This window comes from Panthera uncia, unplaced genomic scaffold (assembly GCF_023721935.1).
Source record: "Panthera uncia isolate 11264 unplaced genomic scaffold, Puncia_PCG_1.0 HiC_scaffold_192, whole genome shotgun sequence".
Lineage (NCBI taxonomy): Eukaryota > Metazoa > Chordata > Mammalia > Carnivora > Felidae > Panthera > Panthera uncia.
The window spans coordinates 15164-36250 of NW_026058602.1; the positions used below are offsets into that span (position 1 = coordinate 15164).

At 40.7% G+C, this 21087-nt stretch overlaps 2 protein-coding genes across 3 annotated transcripts in view; both read left to right on the plus strand.

Moving 5' to 3' along the window:
• Positions 1–1912: 1912 nt before the first annotated feature.
• Positions 1913–20873, plus strand: LOC125917491 (transient receptor potential cation channel subfamily M member 6-like). Of its 2 annotated transcripts, XM_049623673.1 has the most exons (6): positions 1916–3390; positions 6699–6823; positions 10843–11014; positions 16631–16799; positions 17925–18048; positions 20661–20873. In XM_049623673.1, exons 1-6 carry the CDS (start codon positions 3129–3131, stop codon positions 20817–20819), a joined length of 1011 nt encoding a protein of 336 aa, XP_049479630.1. In that variant the 5' UTR covers positions 1916–3128; the 3' UTR covers positions 20820–20873. The 2 variants fall into 2 exon arrangements, with proteins under 2 accessions (XP_049479631.1, XP_049479630.1); XM_049623674.1 differs by lacking the exons at positions 17925–18048; positions 20661–20873 and having other exon boundaries at positions 1913–3390; positions 16631–16979.
• LOC125917489 (transient receptor potential cation channel subfamily M member 6-like) overlaps positions 20861–21087 on the plus strand; it is a 65534-nt gene continuing 65307 nt past the window's right edge. Inside the window, exon 1 of the mRNA XM_049623671.1 lies at positions 20861–20954. Within this exon, the coding sequence (XP_049479628.1) occupies positions 20892–20954 (63 nt within the window). The 5' untranslated portion in view covers positions 20861–20891. The remainder of the gene's footprint in view (positions 20955–21087) is intronic.

The following is a 21087-nucleotide window of genomic DNA, read 5'->3' on the forward strand; positions in this document are numbered from 1 at the left end:
AATTTTCAAGACGGAGAGCATACCCACCACTCCAAGGTTTGCTAATAGCTCACATTATTTTGCTAGCTTTGTTGTTGTTGTTGTTGTTGTTGTTGTTGTTTAAGAGAGAGAGAGTGCAATAGGGGAGAGAGGGGCAGAGGGAGAGAGATAGAGAATCTTAAGCAGGCTGCACAGTTAGCCTGAAGCCTGACATAGGGCTCGATCCCATGACCCTGGGATCATGACCTGAGCCAAAATCAAAGTCAGACGCTCAACTGACTCAGCCACCAGGCACCCCGTTTTGCTAGTTTTTAACAGAAAGTAACCACCAAATGTTTCTCCCAATTGTATCTCCAAGTGTAGATGATCAGATGACCAGGTTTTATTGCAAAAGTGTTCCATGGTATGGACCTCTTCCCAAAAATGACCTGACTCTTCTCTTTCCTTTATGCCTGAGGGCATTATACCTTTCCAGGGTGTGGTATAGCCAGGTCTTTATTTGACCTCTTTCAGCGTGGTTATGCCTTCCCCATAGGAGAATGGCTTATTGCTCTTGAGAAAGGACTGCCCCATTTTTAAGGAATGGAGAAAAGTCACTGCCAAAGAGCAGGCTCTAGCTGAAGCATGACCATAGCAATTACCAGTAACTTGGGGCTGTTCATGCCTGCCAAGTCCTCATGAGAGGAAGTGGGGGAATTTTTCTCTGTACCCCCTGAATGATAGTCCTTGGGCTTTCCAGGCCAGTTTTCCTCCTGTTCTAATATGGAGTTTGCATGTAATTTGCATAGTTCTGACAGGTCAGGCATCTCTCAGGTGTTTTTCCTTGTGCTTGGTAATCACCTGTTTTATTAGAGGCAGATTTCCCTTGGGAACCTGCAGGGGCTTCCACCTCAGGAAAGCTTAGAATCAACCGTATCCTGGAGTGTGACCTTCAGTTGAATGAATTTGAAACAACAGTTCTTAATGATGCAGTCATAATCAAGTTTCATAATAGAGTTTTACAGTAATCTACTTTTCCAGTTATTAATCCTCTTGTGTTTAGTGTTGTATGTTGAAGTTTTCTTTAGTTGGTAGGAAAACTGCACTCATCCCCCTCTACAGTCCTTTCTGGAAGCTGACTCTTATAGAACCCCGTATATAAATGTCCCCTTAAGTTTAATCTACCTCCTTTTGCTTTTATGTTCATTCATAATCAAATCACCTTGATTTACTCATTTTTTTTCCATCCATTTGGGAGATATTCATTGGTGCTCCCACTTTGCTAAGCCCCAGGGAGCATCTGTTCCATGGGAGGGGGGTGGTGCAGGGATGCTCTGGATGGGAATACAGGGTTCTTCTAGAGAATGAAAAGGGTAACTCTTGTTTTTCTGTGTGTGTGTGTGTGTGTGTGTGTGTGTGTGTGTGTGAAGGAAGCCATCTGGAAGTAGGGACAGCTAAGCTGATATCAGAAAGGTGAGTGAGGTGTTTGGTGTCTGGTGAGGCAGAGGGGTAAGACCACTCTGGGCTGGTGGGAAGGCCAAGGGAGAGTATGGTACATTTAGGAGAACTGAAAATATGGTTCAACAGATCTCCTGATCACTAACAGATTTTAGGCTTAGCATTAGACTTCATTACATCCTAAGTACCTGGAATGCATTTTATGTGTCTCTCAGAAGAGAAGAATCTACCTTTCATATTTAATACCAGAACTGCACTTCGTGTTTACAGGGAGAGGCGGGAAAGCAGTGAGAGCTGGTTATTCTTCTCCCTCCGCTGCATTCCCCTTCCCAGTTTATCCCGCCCACCTCATTCCACAGAGGATTTGAGAAGAATCTATGCCAGTAAGAATCTGCCCAGTTAGTTATAAAGGAGGGGGTGGGGGGGGGGGGAAGTAAGTCATTAACCTTTGGCATCATCTTCGGTTGGCCTTTGGAAGAAAAGACTCCAGTGCTGATAATTTAGTTAATCAAGGTTGTTTATCTGAAATCTCTAGGAGAAATATCTGCTAGGACTAAAAGGACTTCTAGATGAAAGAGAGAGGCACCCAGGAGAGTTGAGGTAGAGAAAAGGTGAACCACATTAGAGCCTCCTCCTCTGCCTTTATTCATGTTTCGGAGCAACACAAACCCTTTCACAAAGGTCAACTTGTATTTTTTCCTACTATGTGAATATGTAAGAAGCCATGGCAGCTCATTTCCCTCACCTGTAAATTGAATCCTGATTATCCTTAGGTTCTATTACATTCTGTGATGGGCTGTACCAACTCGATGTTCAGAAGTTCTAACATTTCAATAAAGAGATTATGTTTTAAGAATTTCAAAGATGAATGGACAGTTGTTTTAAGTCACTATCACATCCTGGAAGATAATGTGAGAATTCTATTTCATATGGATGAAGATCTCCACCTGTGGTTCTTTTTGGTGTAGTTTTCTAATTCATGGTTTCTTAGTGCCCTCGTTCCTATGAATCTTATTCTTGCTGTTGGCTGGCTTAGGCTCGAGGATGGCAAACTCCTCTCAATATGATTTTCACAGTCTGTGTGCGGCTGCATCTGCCGGAAAAAGAGAACCAGTTATACACTATGATCTCAGGCAAAGCACAAAATGATTCTGGTCCTACCTGCTGATTCAGATTCTCTCTTCTTTTGATTACATTGACTAGTCAAAGATGTGATTCTTTTGTGAAAAGTATTTATTTTGGAAAAAGGCATTTTCAGAGAGGTAATTATATATAAAGGAAATGTTTAGAATATAAAATTTACAATAAATTAAATGTACATGCTCCCAGACCATAATTTAATTTAAATTATGCAAATTTATGAAATAGTCAAGTAAATCAAAGGCCATACCATGTATGAAAAACCCCATTTCACCTCTGTGTAAATGCTTTTTTTTAAAATGGGTTTCCTGGAGTAGTGGTTTTTGCCAGTTTGAAGTATTTCTGCCTCATCCCAGATCTTCTAGAGGACATTGGTGGGTCAACCCTGAAAACCAGAGGAAGCCTTCCTACCGTGACTTGTAATTCCCAGAAGGAACTTAAAGCGGGGTGTGGGATCCTTTCAAAGTAAATGTTTACATTGTACAAAGATGAACTTTTAAAGAAATCCCAGACGCTTCCTTTTAAGTTTGGGCCATTCCAGTCGCCCTGCTGTGTGCTTATTGTTGCCCAGCATGGAGTTTTCACTGTTTTATGTACATGTGTCTATGCATATCTTCCAGTATATTAGAACATCTTATGATACAAAGGCAGATCATCTGTTACATTTAATGTTGAAAGAGTGGAAGATGGAACTGCCCAAACTGGTGATCTCTGTCCACGGGGGCGTCCAGAACTTCAGGATGCCGTCTAAGCTTAAAGAGATCTTCAGCCAAGGTTTGGTCAAAGCTGCGGAGACAACGGGAGCATGGATAATAACTGAAGGCATTAATACTGGTAAAGTGCACTGTTTCTCTTTCTTTTCATCTTCTTCTTCTTTCTTCTTCTTCTTTTTTTTTAAATACCTCTTTCTAACTGAATCAGGCAGCATGGCACCCACTCTGTGCTCTGCAGTGCTCCCAGCGGATATGGTAGCGCGAGTCAGACAAAAAGCATGGTGACCGGAAAACAAAAACAAAAACAAAAAAAAGCCCCAGAAGAATCATAGACCTTTCCTAGTATGTGTTTTCACCATTGTTAACATCTGCTATTTTACCACAACTTTGGGTAAACTTCAACAAAATAGTCTTTTCGTGAACTTGAGGCTATGGTGAGGTTTGAAAGGACACGGAATCCATGCAAGTATGTAGTGTGCGGCCATGGGCAAGAGCTAAACTCCCCATGGTCAAGTTTGACAACAAAAATACAACTGCATAAATTTGAAGATGGAATTGTCTTTCTTAAGCAACTCACGAATTGGGCAGCATCCCATTTCACAAGTAAAGAGTTGCTCAGAGACTATGTATGAAGTGGAAGGTTTTTATAGGAAGGAGGGTGGGGCAAGGAAGTTATTAACAAAAGTAAAGAAAGGACTGTGGCAAGCGAGGTCCCCTTCCCTCAGGGGGCAAGGGAGGGGGTCCTTTCATGCAGATTACCTCATCTTCCTTTGGCGGGGAAGGGGAGGGGGAGAGTCTTTGTGACAGATTACCTCATTGGTGCTGATCAGAAACTTTCTTACCGAGTGGTTAAGACTACATTTCGGGGGTGGGAGAGGTTGGCACTACAGTTAGGTACTAAGCCCCAGTGTGATAACTTGGCCTAAGTGATTCCATTTAGGGCCTGTGGTTTCCCTTTTTAACAACATGTGCTTTATTTTACTTACTGCTTTTTTGGTTTGTTTTTTAAAAACATTTCAGGTTAGGGCCAGTTAAGGAACACAAATATGATAATGTGAAGACTATTGAATTCGTTCAGATGAACAAAAGAACTGAGAAAGGAGACACGCTTGGAGCTTTCTTACGCAATAATCAGGGTCGGCCCCAATTCAACCACAGCTCCTTAAGGCCTGACTGCTCAGGGAAGGATCCATGAACGAGCAGCATCAGGACCACCGGGGAGCTTGTTGGGAACGCAGATCTCAGATACCTCCCCAGACCCGCAGGACTGCCACTGTCCATTTTGACAATATCCTCAGATGATTCTTACGTACATTCAAATTTGAGAAGGTTTCCTTCCAACTTCTGCCTATTCTCGAGCTGCTTCTACTGTAGTTGAACGTTATCTGGCGTGAATTTTTGACATTTAATTGAATTTTGGCATTCAATTGAAGGCCACAGGCTACAAGAATCTCCTATATATAAAGCATTTGGGTAGATGCTGTGGATGAAAGATGAGTAAGATATGGGCCCGGGGGTTAGTGATAGGGCAGACTATGACAGACCATAAGCAACTAACTAAAAATCGACGCTGACTGGGTCTTGGTTGAAATGCAAAGCAAGTATCTAGGAGTACAGGGAAGAGGAAGATGCATTCCAGTTCCAACTGAGGGCACCTGAGAAGGCATAGACAAGGATATAGCACTTGGTATTGACCTTGAGGGAAGAGTAGGAAGGAGCATCCCAGGCAGAGGTGGCCGTTCAGGGCCAGGCACACAGCTGGAGTTTCAGGCACATGCAGAAAGAGGTGATAAGGCTACAGGCTGGGTATGCCTTGCAGCAGAGGACAGGGACAACCAGGGAGACTGGAGCCATACTAGATGCCATGCTGATGGGCTGAGAGCAGAGGGCTCTCAAAGGAATTTGAACAGGAGAATGAATAGGAAATAATATAGTCGGGTCTGGCTTTTACAGAGAGTCTCAATAGACAATCTGTACTAGAACCACCTGTGGGATGTGGAAATACAACCAGCAGCACCACAATGCTGATAACCCATGCCAAACCTATGGGATCCAAAACCCTACTGCAGAGTTGACTGCACAGTTGATGGTGATATACATCTAGAACCTGGATTCTAGAAAATGACTCTGGGAGAAGTAAAAGAGGTTGGAGGGGAAGATGCCAGAGAGAGAGAGAGGGAGAAATGGTTAGGTACTGTGCATCAGATGTGTGCATATGTAGAGTGTTTGTTTGTTTGTTTCTGTGCTAATGACACAGATAGGGTCAAAACTATATATATAGGAAGAGTAAGTGGCACAGCGTTGTAATTAAAAGGCAGGTTAAGTCAATGTCAAAGGCTGCATACCACGTGATTCTCACTTTAACACATTCTGCAAAAGGCAAAACTGCAGACAGTATAAAGATCGGTGGTTGCAAGGGGTTATGGCGGGGGGAATGAATAAGTGGAATGCAGACGATTTTTAGGGCAGTGACGCTGTTCTGTCTGATACTATAATGATGGAAATACTATCATTGTGTATTTGTTCAAACCTATGGAATCTACAGCACCAATCCCTGATGTAAACTGTGGTCTTTGAGTGATAATCACGTGTCAGTGTAGGTTCATCAGTGGTACAAATGTACTACTCTGATGGGCAGTGTTGATAGTGGTCAGGGGTTGTGGGTGTGTAGGGGTGGGGGGTACATGGGAAATCTGTACCACTGGCTCAATTTTGCTGTGAACCTAAAACTGCTTTAAAAAACAAAGTCTGTTTAAAAAAGAAAAGTCCGATATTTTGGGTGGGAATCCTGGCTCTACAAATCACCAGCTCTATAACCTTGGGCAAATTATTTAACTTCTTTATGATTCAATTCTTGCCTATAAAATAGACTGAAGTTTCTACTTAAAGTGTGAATGCATGGAAAACACTTCAAAAGTACCTGGTGCATTGTAAGAGTTCAGTAAGTGTTGGCTCTTATAGTTATTGTTATTATTAATTCCAGAAGGGCAAGTATGAATGCATTCGTGCTGGGATACTTATATATATAAGCTATTAAATTAATTTGCTTCAGTGAAGCAAGGGACACATCTGCAGGATGTTTTGCTGGGAGAGTTGAGAAGGTTACAGAAAAAAAAAAAAACGTTTAGAACATTCATGATGGTCTCATAAGACTTTCTGGTCAATCAAAAATAGGGGAAGAACTGAGGTTGTAAGCAAAACTTACCCAAAGGGAAAGGAGAATTATTCAGGTAAAGAGGTCAGTGATAGGAGAAAGAGGTGTTAAGAGAGAGTAGAGGAAGCCAAGATATCAGAAATTAATTCCACTGCGCCACAACTTTCCCTACGAATGTCCTTTTGCATATATCTGCCATTTGTCTCTTTCTTGCAGTCACAGTGTTTTGCATGATTTGTGCATAAAAGTTTGACTTTTAAACTGATTGTTCACAGGTGTGTCCAAACATGTTGGGGATGCCCTGAAAGCCCATTCCTTCCGGTCCTTGAGAAAAATCTGGACAGTTGGAATCCCTCCTTGGGGTGTCATTGAGAACCAGAGAGATCTTATTGGAAAAGATGTAAGTAGACAACCCATTCACAACAGAAGCGGATAAACGTGTATCCAATTGCCAACTTAGCACCACCTGGATATCTAAAAGCCATCTCAAATGTAATATACCTCAAACCAACTTTGGTCTTCCTACTTGCCCCATCTTAGAAAGTAATGATCCCATCCTTACACTTGTTCAAGCCAAAAACCTTAGACTAATCCTAGAATGATCTCTGTCTCACAACTCAACCTAATCCATCAGTAAATTATCTCAGCTTCACTTTTTCCTTCCTTCTTTCTTTCTTTCTTTCTCTCTCTCTCTCTTTCTTTCTTTCTCTCTTTCTTTCTCCCTTTCTCCCTCTCTCTCTCTTTCTTTCTTTCTTTCCTTTCTTTCTTTCTTTCTTTCTTTCTTTCTTTCTTTCTTTCTTTCTCTTTCTCTCTTTCTCCCTTTCTTTCTCCCTTTCTTTCTTTCTTTCTTTCTTTCTCTCTCTCTCTCTCTCTTTCTTTCTACAGAAAGAAAGAGAGAGAGTGCCTGCGCATGTGAGCAGGGAGGGCAGAGGGAAAGGCAGAGAGAATCTTAAGCAGGCTCTGTGCTCAGCGCAGAACCAGGAACGGGGCTTGATCTCAGAACCCTGGGATCATGACCTGAGCTCAAATCAAGTCAGACATTCAACTGAATGAGCCACCCAGGCACCCACCCCCCTTTTTTAGCTTTAGTTAAATATAGAAATATATCCAGAATCTGACCTCTTCTGTTACCTCCACTGTTACCGAGCAGCCCCCTTTCCTGTCTCCTGGATGACTGTAGTAATAGCTTTCCCTTCTCTCATCCTTGTCTCTCACTGCAATCTAATCTCAACACAGTAGCCAGGATGATGCTTCCAAAATACAAATCAGATCGTGCCACTTCTCTGTGAAAAACACTTCAGTGACTCCTATCTGGTTCAGAGTAATAGCCGAGTTTCTTGCACAGGCGTGCATGTGATAACATTCATGACGTGAACCTGCTCTTTCCTTATCTTGTACTACTCTCTGCTTTATCCTACGTATTGGTTCTTTGATCCCATCTGTTTTTCTAAAGGGAAGGAACTTGTCTAAGTCTGTTTATGAGTAGTGTATATTTCTGATGAAAGTCTCAGGTATTACAAAAGATATGAAAAGGAAAGATAACCGCCATTAACATTTTGGGGTGTATCATTCCAGAATTTTTACTACGTATGTGTACATATGCATAATAAGAAACAGTTTGTATGAAAAAAAGTAGTAACAGAAACCCACTGATATGAATGTGGTATTTAGCTTAATTATTTAACATAATTACTTCTCTATGTAAATTAATATAGACATGTATATGGTTTATCTTAACTTTCATTTTGGAAAATGTCAAACATACTAAGGAGTAGAGTTGTGAAAATAATGAACTCCTATGTCCCTATCTCCCAGCTTCAACAGTTATGAGCCCAGAGCCAATTTTGTTTCATCTATTCCTTATCCATTCCCCACTCCAATATTTTAAAGCAAATTCCAGATATCAAATAACATCATTGGTAAATATTTTACCAGTATTTCTAATTAACCAATTAATTTACCAATAATTTGGTATTTCTAAGTACCAAAAAGTAGGCATTCTAAAATATATGGACAATTAAAAAAATATATAACCACATTACCATTTTCATACCTAAAAAAATTAATAGTTAATTTCTGAATATCAACAACTAGCCAGTCCACGTTCAACATTCTGATTGTGTCATATTTTTTAGTTGTTTGATTTCATCATCCAGAAAAGTTCCCTACAATGTGATGGGTTGATATGTCTCCTGAGTCACTTATTTTCAGTCGTTTTTAATCTATGGATTTTCCCTCCATCTCTTTTTTTTTTTGGGGGGGGGTGCAATTTGTTTGTTAAAGAAACTGGGTCACGGGACGCCTGGGTGGCTCAGTCGGGTAAGCATCCGACTCTTGGCTTCATCTTAGGTTATGATCTCACAGTTCGTGAAATCAGGCCCTGAGTTGGGCCCTGTGCTGAAAGTGTGGAGCCTGCTTGGGATTCTCTCTCTCTCTCTCTCTCTCTCTCTCTCTCTCTCTGTCTCTCTCTGTCTCTCTCTGTCTCTCTGTCTCTCTCTGTCTCTGCCCCTCCCATGCATGCTCTGTCTCTCAAAATAAATATAAACTTAAAAATAAAAAAAGAAACTAGGTCATTTGTCCTAAAGAGTTTCCCATAGTTTGGATTTTGCAAATTTAGCCTGTTGTAGTAGGGTTTAGCCTATTTCTCTGTCTCGTCTCTTCTTTCAGTTGGTAGTTTGATCCAAAGGTATGATTAGATACAAGTTCTTTTTGTGCAAGTTTATGCCATAAGAGATGTGTCTGTCCTTCCCCCTCATAACATGATTGTTTTTCTTTTTATAATGTCATTGACTAGATTCATGACCTCAACAGAGTTGCAAATACTGATATGAAATTATTGTGTTCTTTATTTATTAGCTTAAACACTCTATAAAGGAAACATTTTCTCATCAGCCATTTGGTTTACTTTGTGGTACTGTTGCATGGGAAAGGACACAGTGTTTGATTCTCTCTTTATTTTCCAGCTTTCAAAGCAATGAATTGGTTATCTACCATTCTCCAAGGTGAACAATGAGATTTTTTTTTTGAAACATATCAAATATGTTTCAAGTCATTATTCCATCTAGTTATTACTCTTAATTATGCTCAACTCATCCCGTTTTGGCCAGTGGAAACTTTTCACATTATCTCTTGAGTCCTTTTAACACAATTCTGGTTGTTTTTCCTTGCTTCCTTGTGTTTTACTCTGAAAACAAAACAAAACAAAACAAAACTGTTCCAGGCTAATTGTGTATATTGTTTTGCTCCTAGAGAAATGGCTGGTTGCTTTTAGTGGGAAATGATAGTAAAAGACTGCATTCTAGGGGTAAAAGGTGCATTCTGATTTTTCATGCCTAATAATGCTCTACTGTACTGTGGTACTTTAATAGTACTATAATTTAACCATTCTTCTATTATCCATTTTTTTTGCTTTTATAAAAAATGATATTAATGTTATAAGATACTTTAGATGTATTAAATCTATTAGTTATTTTCTTCTTGATTTCTGTCATCTGTATCACTGTTAGGAATTATAAAGGTAACTTTTAAAGACTAATGTTGGTAAAATGCGTATTGTTTTTTAGGTAACTTTTAAAGTTACCTAAAAGTTGGTAAAATTTATAGTGTTTTTTACCTCATTATTTCTTTTAAGCCTCACAGCAACCCTCTGGTGTAAGAATTATCATTCTCCCTTAGACGTGAGGCAAGTAAGCCTGAGAAAGGAGGCAGGAGTTACCCAGAGTTAAAGTTAGGAAGTAGAAGAGTCTGGGCCCTCTTACTCCAAATAGTGTGCTTTTCGTCTCTAAAAACAAATGAGAATTGGAGTGGCTTAAGGAAGAATCCACAAATATTGATAAAGATCGGGATGTTTTATATTGAGTGGATGGATCTCCATTTGGTTGGTTGGCTGTCACTCTTCATTTCAATACTAGAAAAAAAAAAGCAGTGTCAAAATATTATTTTGGAATAGATCTATTGAAAGGCATATTTTCTGGATAGCAGTGTAGTCTGTATATTACTGTATGTCCTTGAACTCTTTTATTACAATCTGAGACAAGGTAAGTACAGAAATTAAAAATAAATATGTAGAACCATTTTTAGCAATGTGGTAGTGCTGTGACACCTAAGTATATGGCCGGTGGACTTATCTTTCTGAGCACAGTGCGTGCAAGGGTTGTTGAACTTGTGTCCTTGCGTTGTGAGTCTCATGCAGTATGAGCCGCATACTGGTTACACATAGTAGGACCACATAGCGATCCATAAAAAATGGGAGATTAAAAAAAAAGTTGGTTCTTCACTGCGGATAGCCTGAGATACACCTCTCTAGGTAGCAAATGGCACTTACTAGCTTTGGCAGGAACTCCATGGTGCATGGGCAGCCCTTTGGAGCAGTTGAGCCCAGGGAAGGACCTCGGACTCTAACCCTCTCTTGTCTTCCAGGTGGTGTGCCTGTACCAGACTCTGGGCAACCCCCTCAGCAAGCTCACCACACTCAACAGCATGCACTCCCACTTCATCTTGTCCGATGACGGGACTGTGGGCAAGTATGGAAATGAGATGAATCTCAGGAGGAACCTGGAAAAGTACCTCTCTCTACAGAAAATACATAGCCGTGAGTACCACAGAGGCTCCGCCACCAGAGCCTGGCTGGGGCGCTGCTATGGAGAAAGGCACTCCTTTGTCACCCATATGGAGTGGAGAGGTCCAAGCTGGTCTCTGCCTAAATTAACACGAGTGAAACCACAGCCAGAAGAAAGCAGGATGTGAGGTGGTGCGGACTTGTGGATGGCAGGAGAGGGGAAGAAGTCTTGGAGACAGCATAGTCAGGAGAGGACTGGAACAGTGGAGACTTTAGCAGAGCCTCCAGCATACTGTAGGGTTGGGTAGGTGGAGGATGGTTGGGTAGTGGGAGTATTGTTACCAGAATGGGAATGACTGAAGAGCAGTAACTAGACTGGACTGCGAAGAGTGGGGGTATGAATTTGATCATCAGGGAGGATGGCATTTCATATGTGTTGATGTCCCCTAGACAGGGGAAGGGTTAAAAGCAAACAGAGCTTTTAGAAATAGGGACCTTTGCATACTTTGGCTATTGTTGATAGTGCTGCTATAAACATTGGGGTGCATGTGCCCCTTCGAATCAGCATTTTTGTATCCTTTGGATAAATACTGAGTAGATCCCAAATGTCCATTGACTGATGAATGGATAAAGAAGATGTGGTATACACACACACACACACACACACACACACACACACAATGGGATATTACTCAGTGATCAAAAGCATGGAATCTTGCCATTTGCAACAACAACGTGGATGGAACTAGAGTGTGTTATGCTAAGTGAAGTAAGTCGGTCAGAGAAAGATAAATAAATACCATATGATTTCACTCATATGTGGAATTTAAGAAACTAAACAGATGAATATAGGGAAAGGGAAGGAAAAATAAGATACAAACAGAGAGGGAGGCAAACCATAAGAGATTCTTAAATACACAGAACAAACTGAGGGTTGTTGGTAGGGTGTTGGATGGGGGGTTGGGCTAAATGGGTGATGGGGATTAAGGAGGGCACTTGTTGGGATGAGCACTGGGTGATATATGGAAGTTATGAAGCCCTGAGTTCTACTCCTGAAACCATAATTATACGATATGTTAACTAACTTGGATTTAAATAAAATTTTTAAAAATGGGTGTAACAAGTAAACAACAATAATAGGGACCTTTGAAGGTATCAGTGTTGTGTCATGCTTCCAGGGATGCTTTGAGATGGCCATTTTGGTAGTGTTTAAAAACAAAATTCAACTGAGTAAATTTAAAGATCTTATTGGCCTTATTCAGTGGTTCATCGGTTGGACAGCATCCCATCTAGCAGGTAGAAAGGAATTCCAAGGAGCTGGACAGAATGGAAGACTTTTATAGGCAGAAGTTGGTGTGGCAAGGGAGTTATTCTAACAAGGATGGATTGTTCTGGGCAAGGTCACTTTCCTTTGGGGGAAGGTGGGGTGGGCGTGGGGGTCCTACCAGGCCAATTACCTCCCTAGTGCCAACTATATAATTCCAGAATGACTGGTTAAAGGTTACATTCCTGGGAGAGGCTGCAACTGCAATTAGGTATTAAATCTTCATTTGTTGATTTGGAGCTTAGCACAAGGGACTCCATTTTGGGCCTGTTGTCTCTTTTTTAATAGTATCTATAGGAAGGAGAAGAAAGGAAAGGGTCAGAATCAGCAAACATCCTTGGTGGAGAGGTTGAAAGGTAGGTGCTGCCTGGAGAAATGGAGACTTTTCATCCAAGGCAGCAGAAAGTGAGCCTCTGTCTCTTTCCATGAGTTGAATCTTTCACAAAATACTCTCACCCTTGAGGAAGAAGACCAGAGAGCAAAGGCCCTTGGGAGGCTCAAGTCCTCTTCAACCTTCGACTTTTGGCTGGAAACGCTAAATGTCCTTCCAAAGTTCTGTCATCTACTGTCTGTGACCTTGGCTGATGGAGTTTACATCTGTTAAACTGTTTTCTTTTCTTTTTTTTTTAGTTAATTTATTTATTTTGAGAGAGAGAGAAAGAGAGAGCGAGCATGAGTAGGGGAGGGGCAGAGAGAGGGAGAGCGAGAATACCAAGCAGGCTCCGTGCTGTCTTGCGGAACCTGATGCAGGGCTTAATCTCACAACCCTGAGATCATGACCGGAGCTGAAATCATGAGTTGGATACTTAGCCATTTGAGCCACCCAGGTGCCCCTAAACTGTTTTCTTAATATAAAAGGAAAGGAACTGTCTACCTCTACCTTTTGTTGTGAGAATTGAGATAATGGATGTTTGATGTGCCTAGAATAGTGTTGGCTGTATAGTATGCCCTTAATAAATGTCTGTTTCTTTCTTTCCTTTTATTCCTCTTTGATATAGGTAATCTCCTTGTTGGGGTGGGGTTCTGCGTGGGAGGGACGCTGGGAACTGTTGCCAGTCACTTTGTACTTAGTGTGAATGAAACTTGGAAGCTCATTTAAGTCAGGAAGTGGGGAGAGAGGGTCAGGTCCTCTGCAGAGTAGATGTGGGTGGGGGGAAAGAAGACCCATAGAGGAGACGACAGGTCAGAGACTGGCCCTGAAGAATAGTTCCTGCAGGGAGGGTTCCTTTTGGGGTCACAAATATCAATTCCCTGAAATGTCCTGTTGCCTCTCTTGATCTATGCTCACCATAGAAATTGCTCAGGGGGTTCCTACAGCATCATAATGTGTGCCCCAGGAGAGCAGAGTCTTGTCTTTCTTATTCTGATCCATTTGTGGATGAATGCATATAACCTGAAGCTTACATATGGGGTCAAGGAACATTTCTGTTTTCAAAGGTCTTGAAACTTAGGATTTATTTGGAGAGTTTCACTGCGTATAGAGAAAGAATGTGGAGTCCATTTCAGTGGATTGGTAACGTTTATTATTCTAAGGGAAACCAATATAAAGGAGCAGAAACAGTAAGCCACCTACACACACACACACATACACACACGCACACACACACACACACACTCACAGGAAAGGAAGGAAGGAGAGAAGGAAGGAAGAAGAGAAGAAGAAGGGGAAGAAAAAGGATTAATGAAGGAAGGAAGGGAGGGAGGGAGGAAGACAAAAAATCAAAGTCTCCAACAGACCCAAAATTCTTATGTATCAAAGCTGATTTTCATACCCATCATGTTCACTACTTCCTACCATATTTGTATTGCTTAAAAAGAGATTTATTTGGATGGAATAATACTTACATATTTTGTTGATTTCTTTCATTTCTTTTCAGCTGGACTTCTTAGAGTTCCCGGCAAACCCTTGATCCTGGCCAAGAGTACTTACAAAAAATCCAAAAAATAAAAAACAAAAAACAAAAAAAACCTGACATCATAAAGTTGCTCTAGGAATTCCTGGATTCAGCCATTTGAAACGTGGCCAGTGTCAGTTCCTAAGCCTCCGAGGATAGAAAGCATAGGATCAGATGCCTTTGTGTCTCTTCATAGTCCAACTCTCAATGGAATAGCATGCTTTCCTGGAATGTCCGTTCCAGGAGCTTTTAATTTGGAGGCATGATATTGTATTCTTGCCTAACTCTGGGATCCAAGAATAGAGGCAGCTCTCTAGTGAGATTTCTCAGCAAGAACATGACAATTTTTTTTCTTTTTTTAACAAGTTTAATTAGCATCAGTGAGATCCTTTTGGTAGGAAGCAATTATAAATATTTTTATTTTTGTGGGAAATAGTTATTGCTTCAAGAAAGATATACCCAGTAGAAATTGAATTCCCTCTTTCCCCTTGTTGATTTTTTTTCCTGATGATAAAAGTACTATATATTCTCATATTCAGATAAAGCAAAGATAGCACATGAGAAAAGGAAAGGTTTTCCATATTCTCACAATAAAAACCTCACCATTGTCAACTTTATCATGTATATACTTTTAGAAATATTCTACACACACGCCCAGAGCAACATTTTTTAAACAAACACTAGATTCATATAATATACATGCTTTTCAACTTGGATGCATTTCTACATCAATAAGGATAGCTTAGGGGCACCTGGGTGGCTCAGTTGGTTAAGCATCTGACTTCGGCTCAGGTCATGATCCCACTGTCTGTGAGTTCGAGCCCCACATTGGGCTCTGTGCAGACAGCTCGGAACCTGGACCCTGCTTCGGGTTCTGTGTCACTCTCTTTCTCTGCCCCTCCCCTGCTCGTGCTCTGTCTCTCTGTCTCTCTCAAAAATAAACATTAAAAGAAATTAGAATAGCTTAGCACATCTTTAATGGCTGCATCGTGTTTCATTATATAGGATATAAGAGATGCTCTCACAAAAGTTTTTTCCATAGATTTCAATAATTCATGATTAATGTTTCTTTATTTTTTTAATTTTACTCATGTTTATTTATTTTGGAGAGAGAGGGAGAGAGAGAGAGAGAGAGAGAGAGAGAGTATGAGTGGGGGAGAGGCAGAGAGAGAGGGAGACACAGACTCTGAAGCAGGCTCCAGGCTCTGAGCTGTCAGCACAGAGCCCGGCGTGGGGCTCAAACTCATGAACTGTGAGATCATGACCTGAGCCAAAGTCAGACGCTCAACGGACTGAGCCACCCAGGCGCCCCCATGATTAATGGTTCTTTTTCAACATTTCCCCAAATCCTCCCCTCCCTTCTTCATTAATAATAGTTTGATGTGTACCCTTCCAGAGTTTCTGGTCATATATATATGTAGAGATATATGGATATATACTTATACACATATATATTATACAAGCATATATATAATGCAAACATATATAAAATATATATTCATGTAAGTGGTTTTAAAACTATAAAAAGGATTGTACTATATACATCATTCTGTAACTTTTTCACTTAATATCTTCTCAGAAAGAATGACTCCACCGTCTTTGTTTCTTTTTTTTTTTTTTTTTTTGGTCTTCCTTCCTTTAATAAAAAATAAAATAATATATCCTAGTGATAAGAAATTTTAACAGTGGAGTACATTTAAAAAATAGAATATGTTGAAATATAAAAGTCTTTGAGAGTTACCCATCCCATCTTGTACTTAGAAATAATCATCCTTAGAAGTTGATTGACCTGGCAAATTTTGATCATTTTTGGAGGTGAGTGATAGATACATTGGGATCCATTATATTTCTGTTTTTTTTTTTTTTTTTCAAGATATGTTTGAAGTTTCCACAATGAGAAGTTGAAATTTCTTGAAGACCACTTAAAAAAAATTATTTTTTAAATTAGGGGCGCCTGGGTGGCTCAGTTGGTTAAGTGTCTGACTTCAGTTCAGGTCATGATCTCATGGTTTGTGAGTTCGAGCCCTACATCAGGCTTGTTGCCGACAGTGAGGAACCTGATTGCGATTCTCTCTCTCTGCCCCTCCCTTGCTCTCTATGTCTCTTAAAATAAAAAAAACTTCAAAAGTTGTTTTTTGTTTTTTTTGGGTTTTTTTTTTTTTGTAATTAGTGAAAACCTTTAGGTACCTTTTTAACGGGGGAAAGCTTGAAGATGCTCTCACCACATTTAAGTGACTTTATTGACAGTCCAAGCTTCTGGCTTGGTCTTGAACTAAGCAAGCCTGGGTGAGCCCAGGAAGAAAGAGGGGTGAGTGTAAGTAAAAGGTTTATGTGGTAATTGAAAGACTTGTGTTGGGGAAAGCGAAATGGATGCCTGGCCAAGATAGGAGTTTTTTGTAACAGTTTGGTGTTGCTTGTCATCTGAAATAGGTTCAAGACAAGGCGTGCCCGTGGTGGGGCTGGTGGTAGAAGGAGGTCCCAATGTCATCCTCGCCGTGTGGGAGACTGTGAAAGACAAAGACCCGGTGGTGGTGTGTGAAGGCACAGGCAGGGCGGCCGACCTCCTGGCCTTCACCCACAAACATTTAGCAGACGAAGGGTGAGTTGCTGACTCCTCAGTTTTTAAGCCACGGTGACTGTTTATTCCTCCATTTTAGTTCCTTAAGCTCTGCTTTTATGTGGGCCAGATATCCTTGGGGGCAGAGGCTGAGACTGGAATTAACTTTCCAGTGATTTTTATGTGTATTAATTAATGCCAAAATGCTCTCCCCTGATGCAAGTTGCTCTTTTTTTAGCTGAAGAATGGTCCTGCCTCTATCAGGGGCTCTGGAACCCTGTCTGAGCTTCAAGGGAAAAAGCATCCCGGCGGGGGTGGGGGTGGGGGGTGTTGTTGAGAGAGGAGACGCTCCTGCAGTTGGCCTTGATAGCTGAGAAAACCCTGTGGTGACTGAGGAGACCAGTGCTGCCCCCCCCCCCCCCGCCCCGATCACCTTCAGATTCGTTTGCCATTAGTAAAAATAGGAGGAATTGGGGGAAATCGGCATCCTAGCATTTATATAACATATGTTATATTTATTTGAGGCTTTAACTCTTTAGCCTTTTCAAATAAAAAGGTAGCTTTTCTCTAGCCATGCCTATATCCAGTGTGATTTTTCCAATTTCAAAAGCATAATATTTCTTCTGTGTAAGTAAATATAATGCCTATGAACTAAATGTTGGCCCCACCAGTTTACGCAGTAAATGTGTATTCACTGCTTATGGTATAAATGCTCTGACGACCCTTTCCTTACACTCCCTCTCTCCCCTCAGCCCCTAGCCTCTACTTCTACGCTTTGACCCTGTTCTTATTCTTTCCCGTGTGTCTCTTTCCTAAAGTTACCCTAAATGTATGCTTCTTAAACCTTCTGGAGTGTCGGATTCTTTGAGATATGATGCCTGCAGTTTCTGGCGATGCACAGTCCCCTGGAAATCTGTCAGCTCGAGAACCTTGTCCTGGACTACATTCTTTCCACGATCATGGCGGATCTGTTCACGCTCACTTTCAAATTCAGCCTCTCCAGGTGCCCTGCATCCTTTTGCTTCCTCCTCATTTGCTCTCACAGCAGAAGCATCTACAGAAATCTTTTCAGTCGGATGGGACAGACAAGGGTTCCTGCACTGAAGTGTTTGGCTCGTTCTCTTCTCTGTGTTGTGCCAAGGCATTATCATTTCTCTCTCTTCTCAGGACCCTACGTCCTCAGGTGAAGGAGGAGATCATCTGCATGATTCAGAACACTTTCAACTTTAGTCTTAAGCAGTCCAAGCACCTTTTTCAAATTCTCATGGAATGTATGGTGCACAGGGATTCTGTGAGTATGATGAGTTGATAACTTGACCAACTTTAAAACTGATAATTTGCATCATTTGTAATATTTGTTTCCAAAACTTTTATTTTTTTTTATTGTTTATTTATTTTTGAGACAGCGTGCATGTGTGTACGTGAGTGAGCAGGTTGGGGAGGGGCAGAGAGAGAGAGGCAGAAAGAATTTGAAGCAGGTTCCATGCTGTCAGCGCACAGCCTGACTCGGGGCTCGATCCCACAAACCGTGAGATCATGACCTGAGCTGAAGTCGGATGCTCATCTGATCGAGCCACCCAGGCACCCCTCCGCAACATTTAAAACTAAGGGTTTTTTTTTCTTTTTTTAAGATTTTATTTTAACATTTATTTTTTTAAGTAATCTCTACACTTAGTGTGGGGCTCAAACTCATGGCCCCAAAATCAAGAGTCACATGCTCTTTCAACTGAGCCAGCAAAGTGCCCCCAAAATAAGGAGTTTTTAATTTTACTTTGATTGTATATAGATCTGGAGAACTTGACCCTTATTTGAGTCAACTTGGCTTTTTATTCCCTGCCCTCCCCACCTCCCTACAATGCTTCACATTTCAGACTGCACTTAGGAGAAAAACCAACATGTCAGCATTACGGAAGAGTGAGCACATTTAGTGATGATCACACATAAATATTTTCAGAGGGTAAAAGCATAGCTCCATGTGTTCTCTCTTGGCTTAGGTGACTGCATCATAACATCCTAGTAAATCATGTAGGAGATCTTTGGGGATGTACTGAACAATGGGAAATGTGGGAATTTACTCTGGGCCAGAAAATGGAGACCACAAACTATGGACTGTAAACACAATATAGAATCGTGAAAAGATTTTCGTGTTTTAGGGTACTTTGATCAAGATTTTTATCAATGACTTAGACGATATAAAGCCAACAGGTATAGTAAACATGCAAATATGTCATGATTCACAGTGATCTTTCCAGAATTCAAAAGCTAGGCCAAATCATACAAGATTTTAGTAATATTTAAGCACCTGGCCTCAGACAAACAAATTGAACAAATTCAGGCTGGACAAAGCATGGATAAACATAATGTGAAAAACACTTTTAAAGGTGTCAGTGGACCTAATAACCACAAACATAACAACCATGAGTGAGTGCAATATGGCAGTGACTGTTTATTCCAATTTCAGAGATGCCAAAGCTAAAACCTAGAGAATTTAGGTGATTTGCCCAGAGTCAGCAGTTATAGAATGATAGAACTGACATGGGGCTCAGAGTTGAAATTTTGTGTGTGGCCTACTACATTTGATATCTCCCACAGTACTCAGTAAGGAAAGGATACCTTAAAGAGATCACCCTTCTATTTGTGTCTTCCTGTCATCAAATAGAGTAACAAACAGTGTAACGATCAAAGAGGAGGCAAGAGTAGTCAGCGATGGGTTTGCACATCTTAGGAATTAGGTCCTCGACCCCTGCATAATTGAGAGTTGATTTTATTCATGCACATAAAGGGGCTGTTAGTTGGAGGGAATTGTGGAAGCATCTGAATTGTGGAAGCATTGTTATTCTATCTTTACAGGACCTTAGAGATTATTTAGTGGGTTCCTCTCACCTTGTAGATGAGAAACCTGAGGTTCAGTGGCCTGTAGATATTTCCCTCAAACTCACTAGTTGGTGGCATTTCTGGGCTTGCCAGACTTGGCTCTTTTTTTTCCAAACAGTTCCCTTTACTATATAAAATATATTTGCATTTAGAAAGCTTGAGATACATTCCTTAACAGCAAGCAGCCTTTTATAATCATAAGTAAAATCCTTATTTGTCTTAAAAAAATCAGTCTCATGTCCGGATGCATTGGACATTGACATTGTGAAGACCGGCTGTGCCCATCTGTTGTAGTTACTCACTGGGTGCATTGTAATTGCCTCACTTATTTTATGAAAAATCCTTGAGGATTCACTTCTCACGAAAAAAGCAAAAATTTTAGTTTCTCAGACTACGTGAACAGAAGGATGTCATATGGTATCGCTTCAAAAGGAATGATTTTTTTTTTTTTTTTTTTTTTTCCGCATTAGGAATTGACACCGAGGGGCTCCTGGGTGGCTCGGTTGGTTAAGTGTCTGACTTTGGCTCAGGTCATGATCTCACAGTTCATGGGTTTGAGCCCCACATTGGGCTCTGTGTTGATGGCTCAGAGCCTGGACTCTGCTTCAGATTCTGTCTCTCCCTCTGTCTCTGCCCCGCCCCTGCTTGCACTCTGTCTTTCTCTCTCTCTCAAAAATAAATAAACATTAAAAAAAAATTTTTAAAAAGGAATTGACACTGTTTCTTTTCATTATAGTGTATCCATAGTAAATTTAGTGTAGTCATGTTTTTTCATGTGTTTCCTGTAGGATACATGGAATTTTTACGTTTTTTTTCCCTTGAGCTTCCACAATTCTCTATTACCCTATTTAAAAAGTTTTCTGAGTAAAAAGGGAAAGTAATAAATCAAGGAGATTAACTCTATGTGGTTTTTTACATTAATGTTTTGCTCAACTCATTAGCTCTAGAATGCATTTTGTGGGTACTTTTTGAAGCCATTTCTTTATGAGCTCCCAAAATGTATGGCTTTCTGTGTTTCAACTGCTATAGATGACCATATTTGATGCTGATTCTGAGGAGTCACCAGACCTTGATTTAGTAATCCTAACGGCTCTGCTAAAAGGTGAGTGTCTGACGAGGTTACATGTCTTCCTCGTTTCCTCTTCTCACGTTCCGTGGAACTCAGTGTTTTTTATGTGGATATTTTAAATAGGATCTATTCTTGTTCCCTTCTTTACCCTAGGCACAAATTTAGCAGCATCAGAGCAATTAAATCTGGCAATGGCTTGGGACAGAACGGACATTGCCAAGAAACATATCCTAACTTATGGACAACATTGGAAGGTATAGTGAGAATGAAGTTATTTTGGAAAAATATTTGGCTTGTAAGGGAGGGCCAAAAAAAAAAAAAAAATGGAGGAGAGATAGATTGGTTTGGGAGGGGTGTGGAGGTAGCATTGCAATAGCTGGGTCCCCA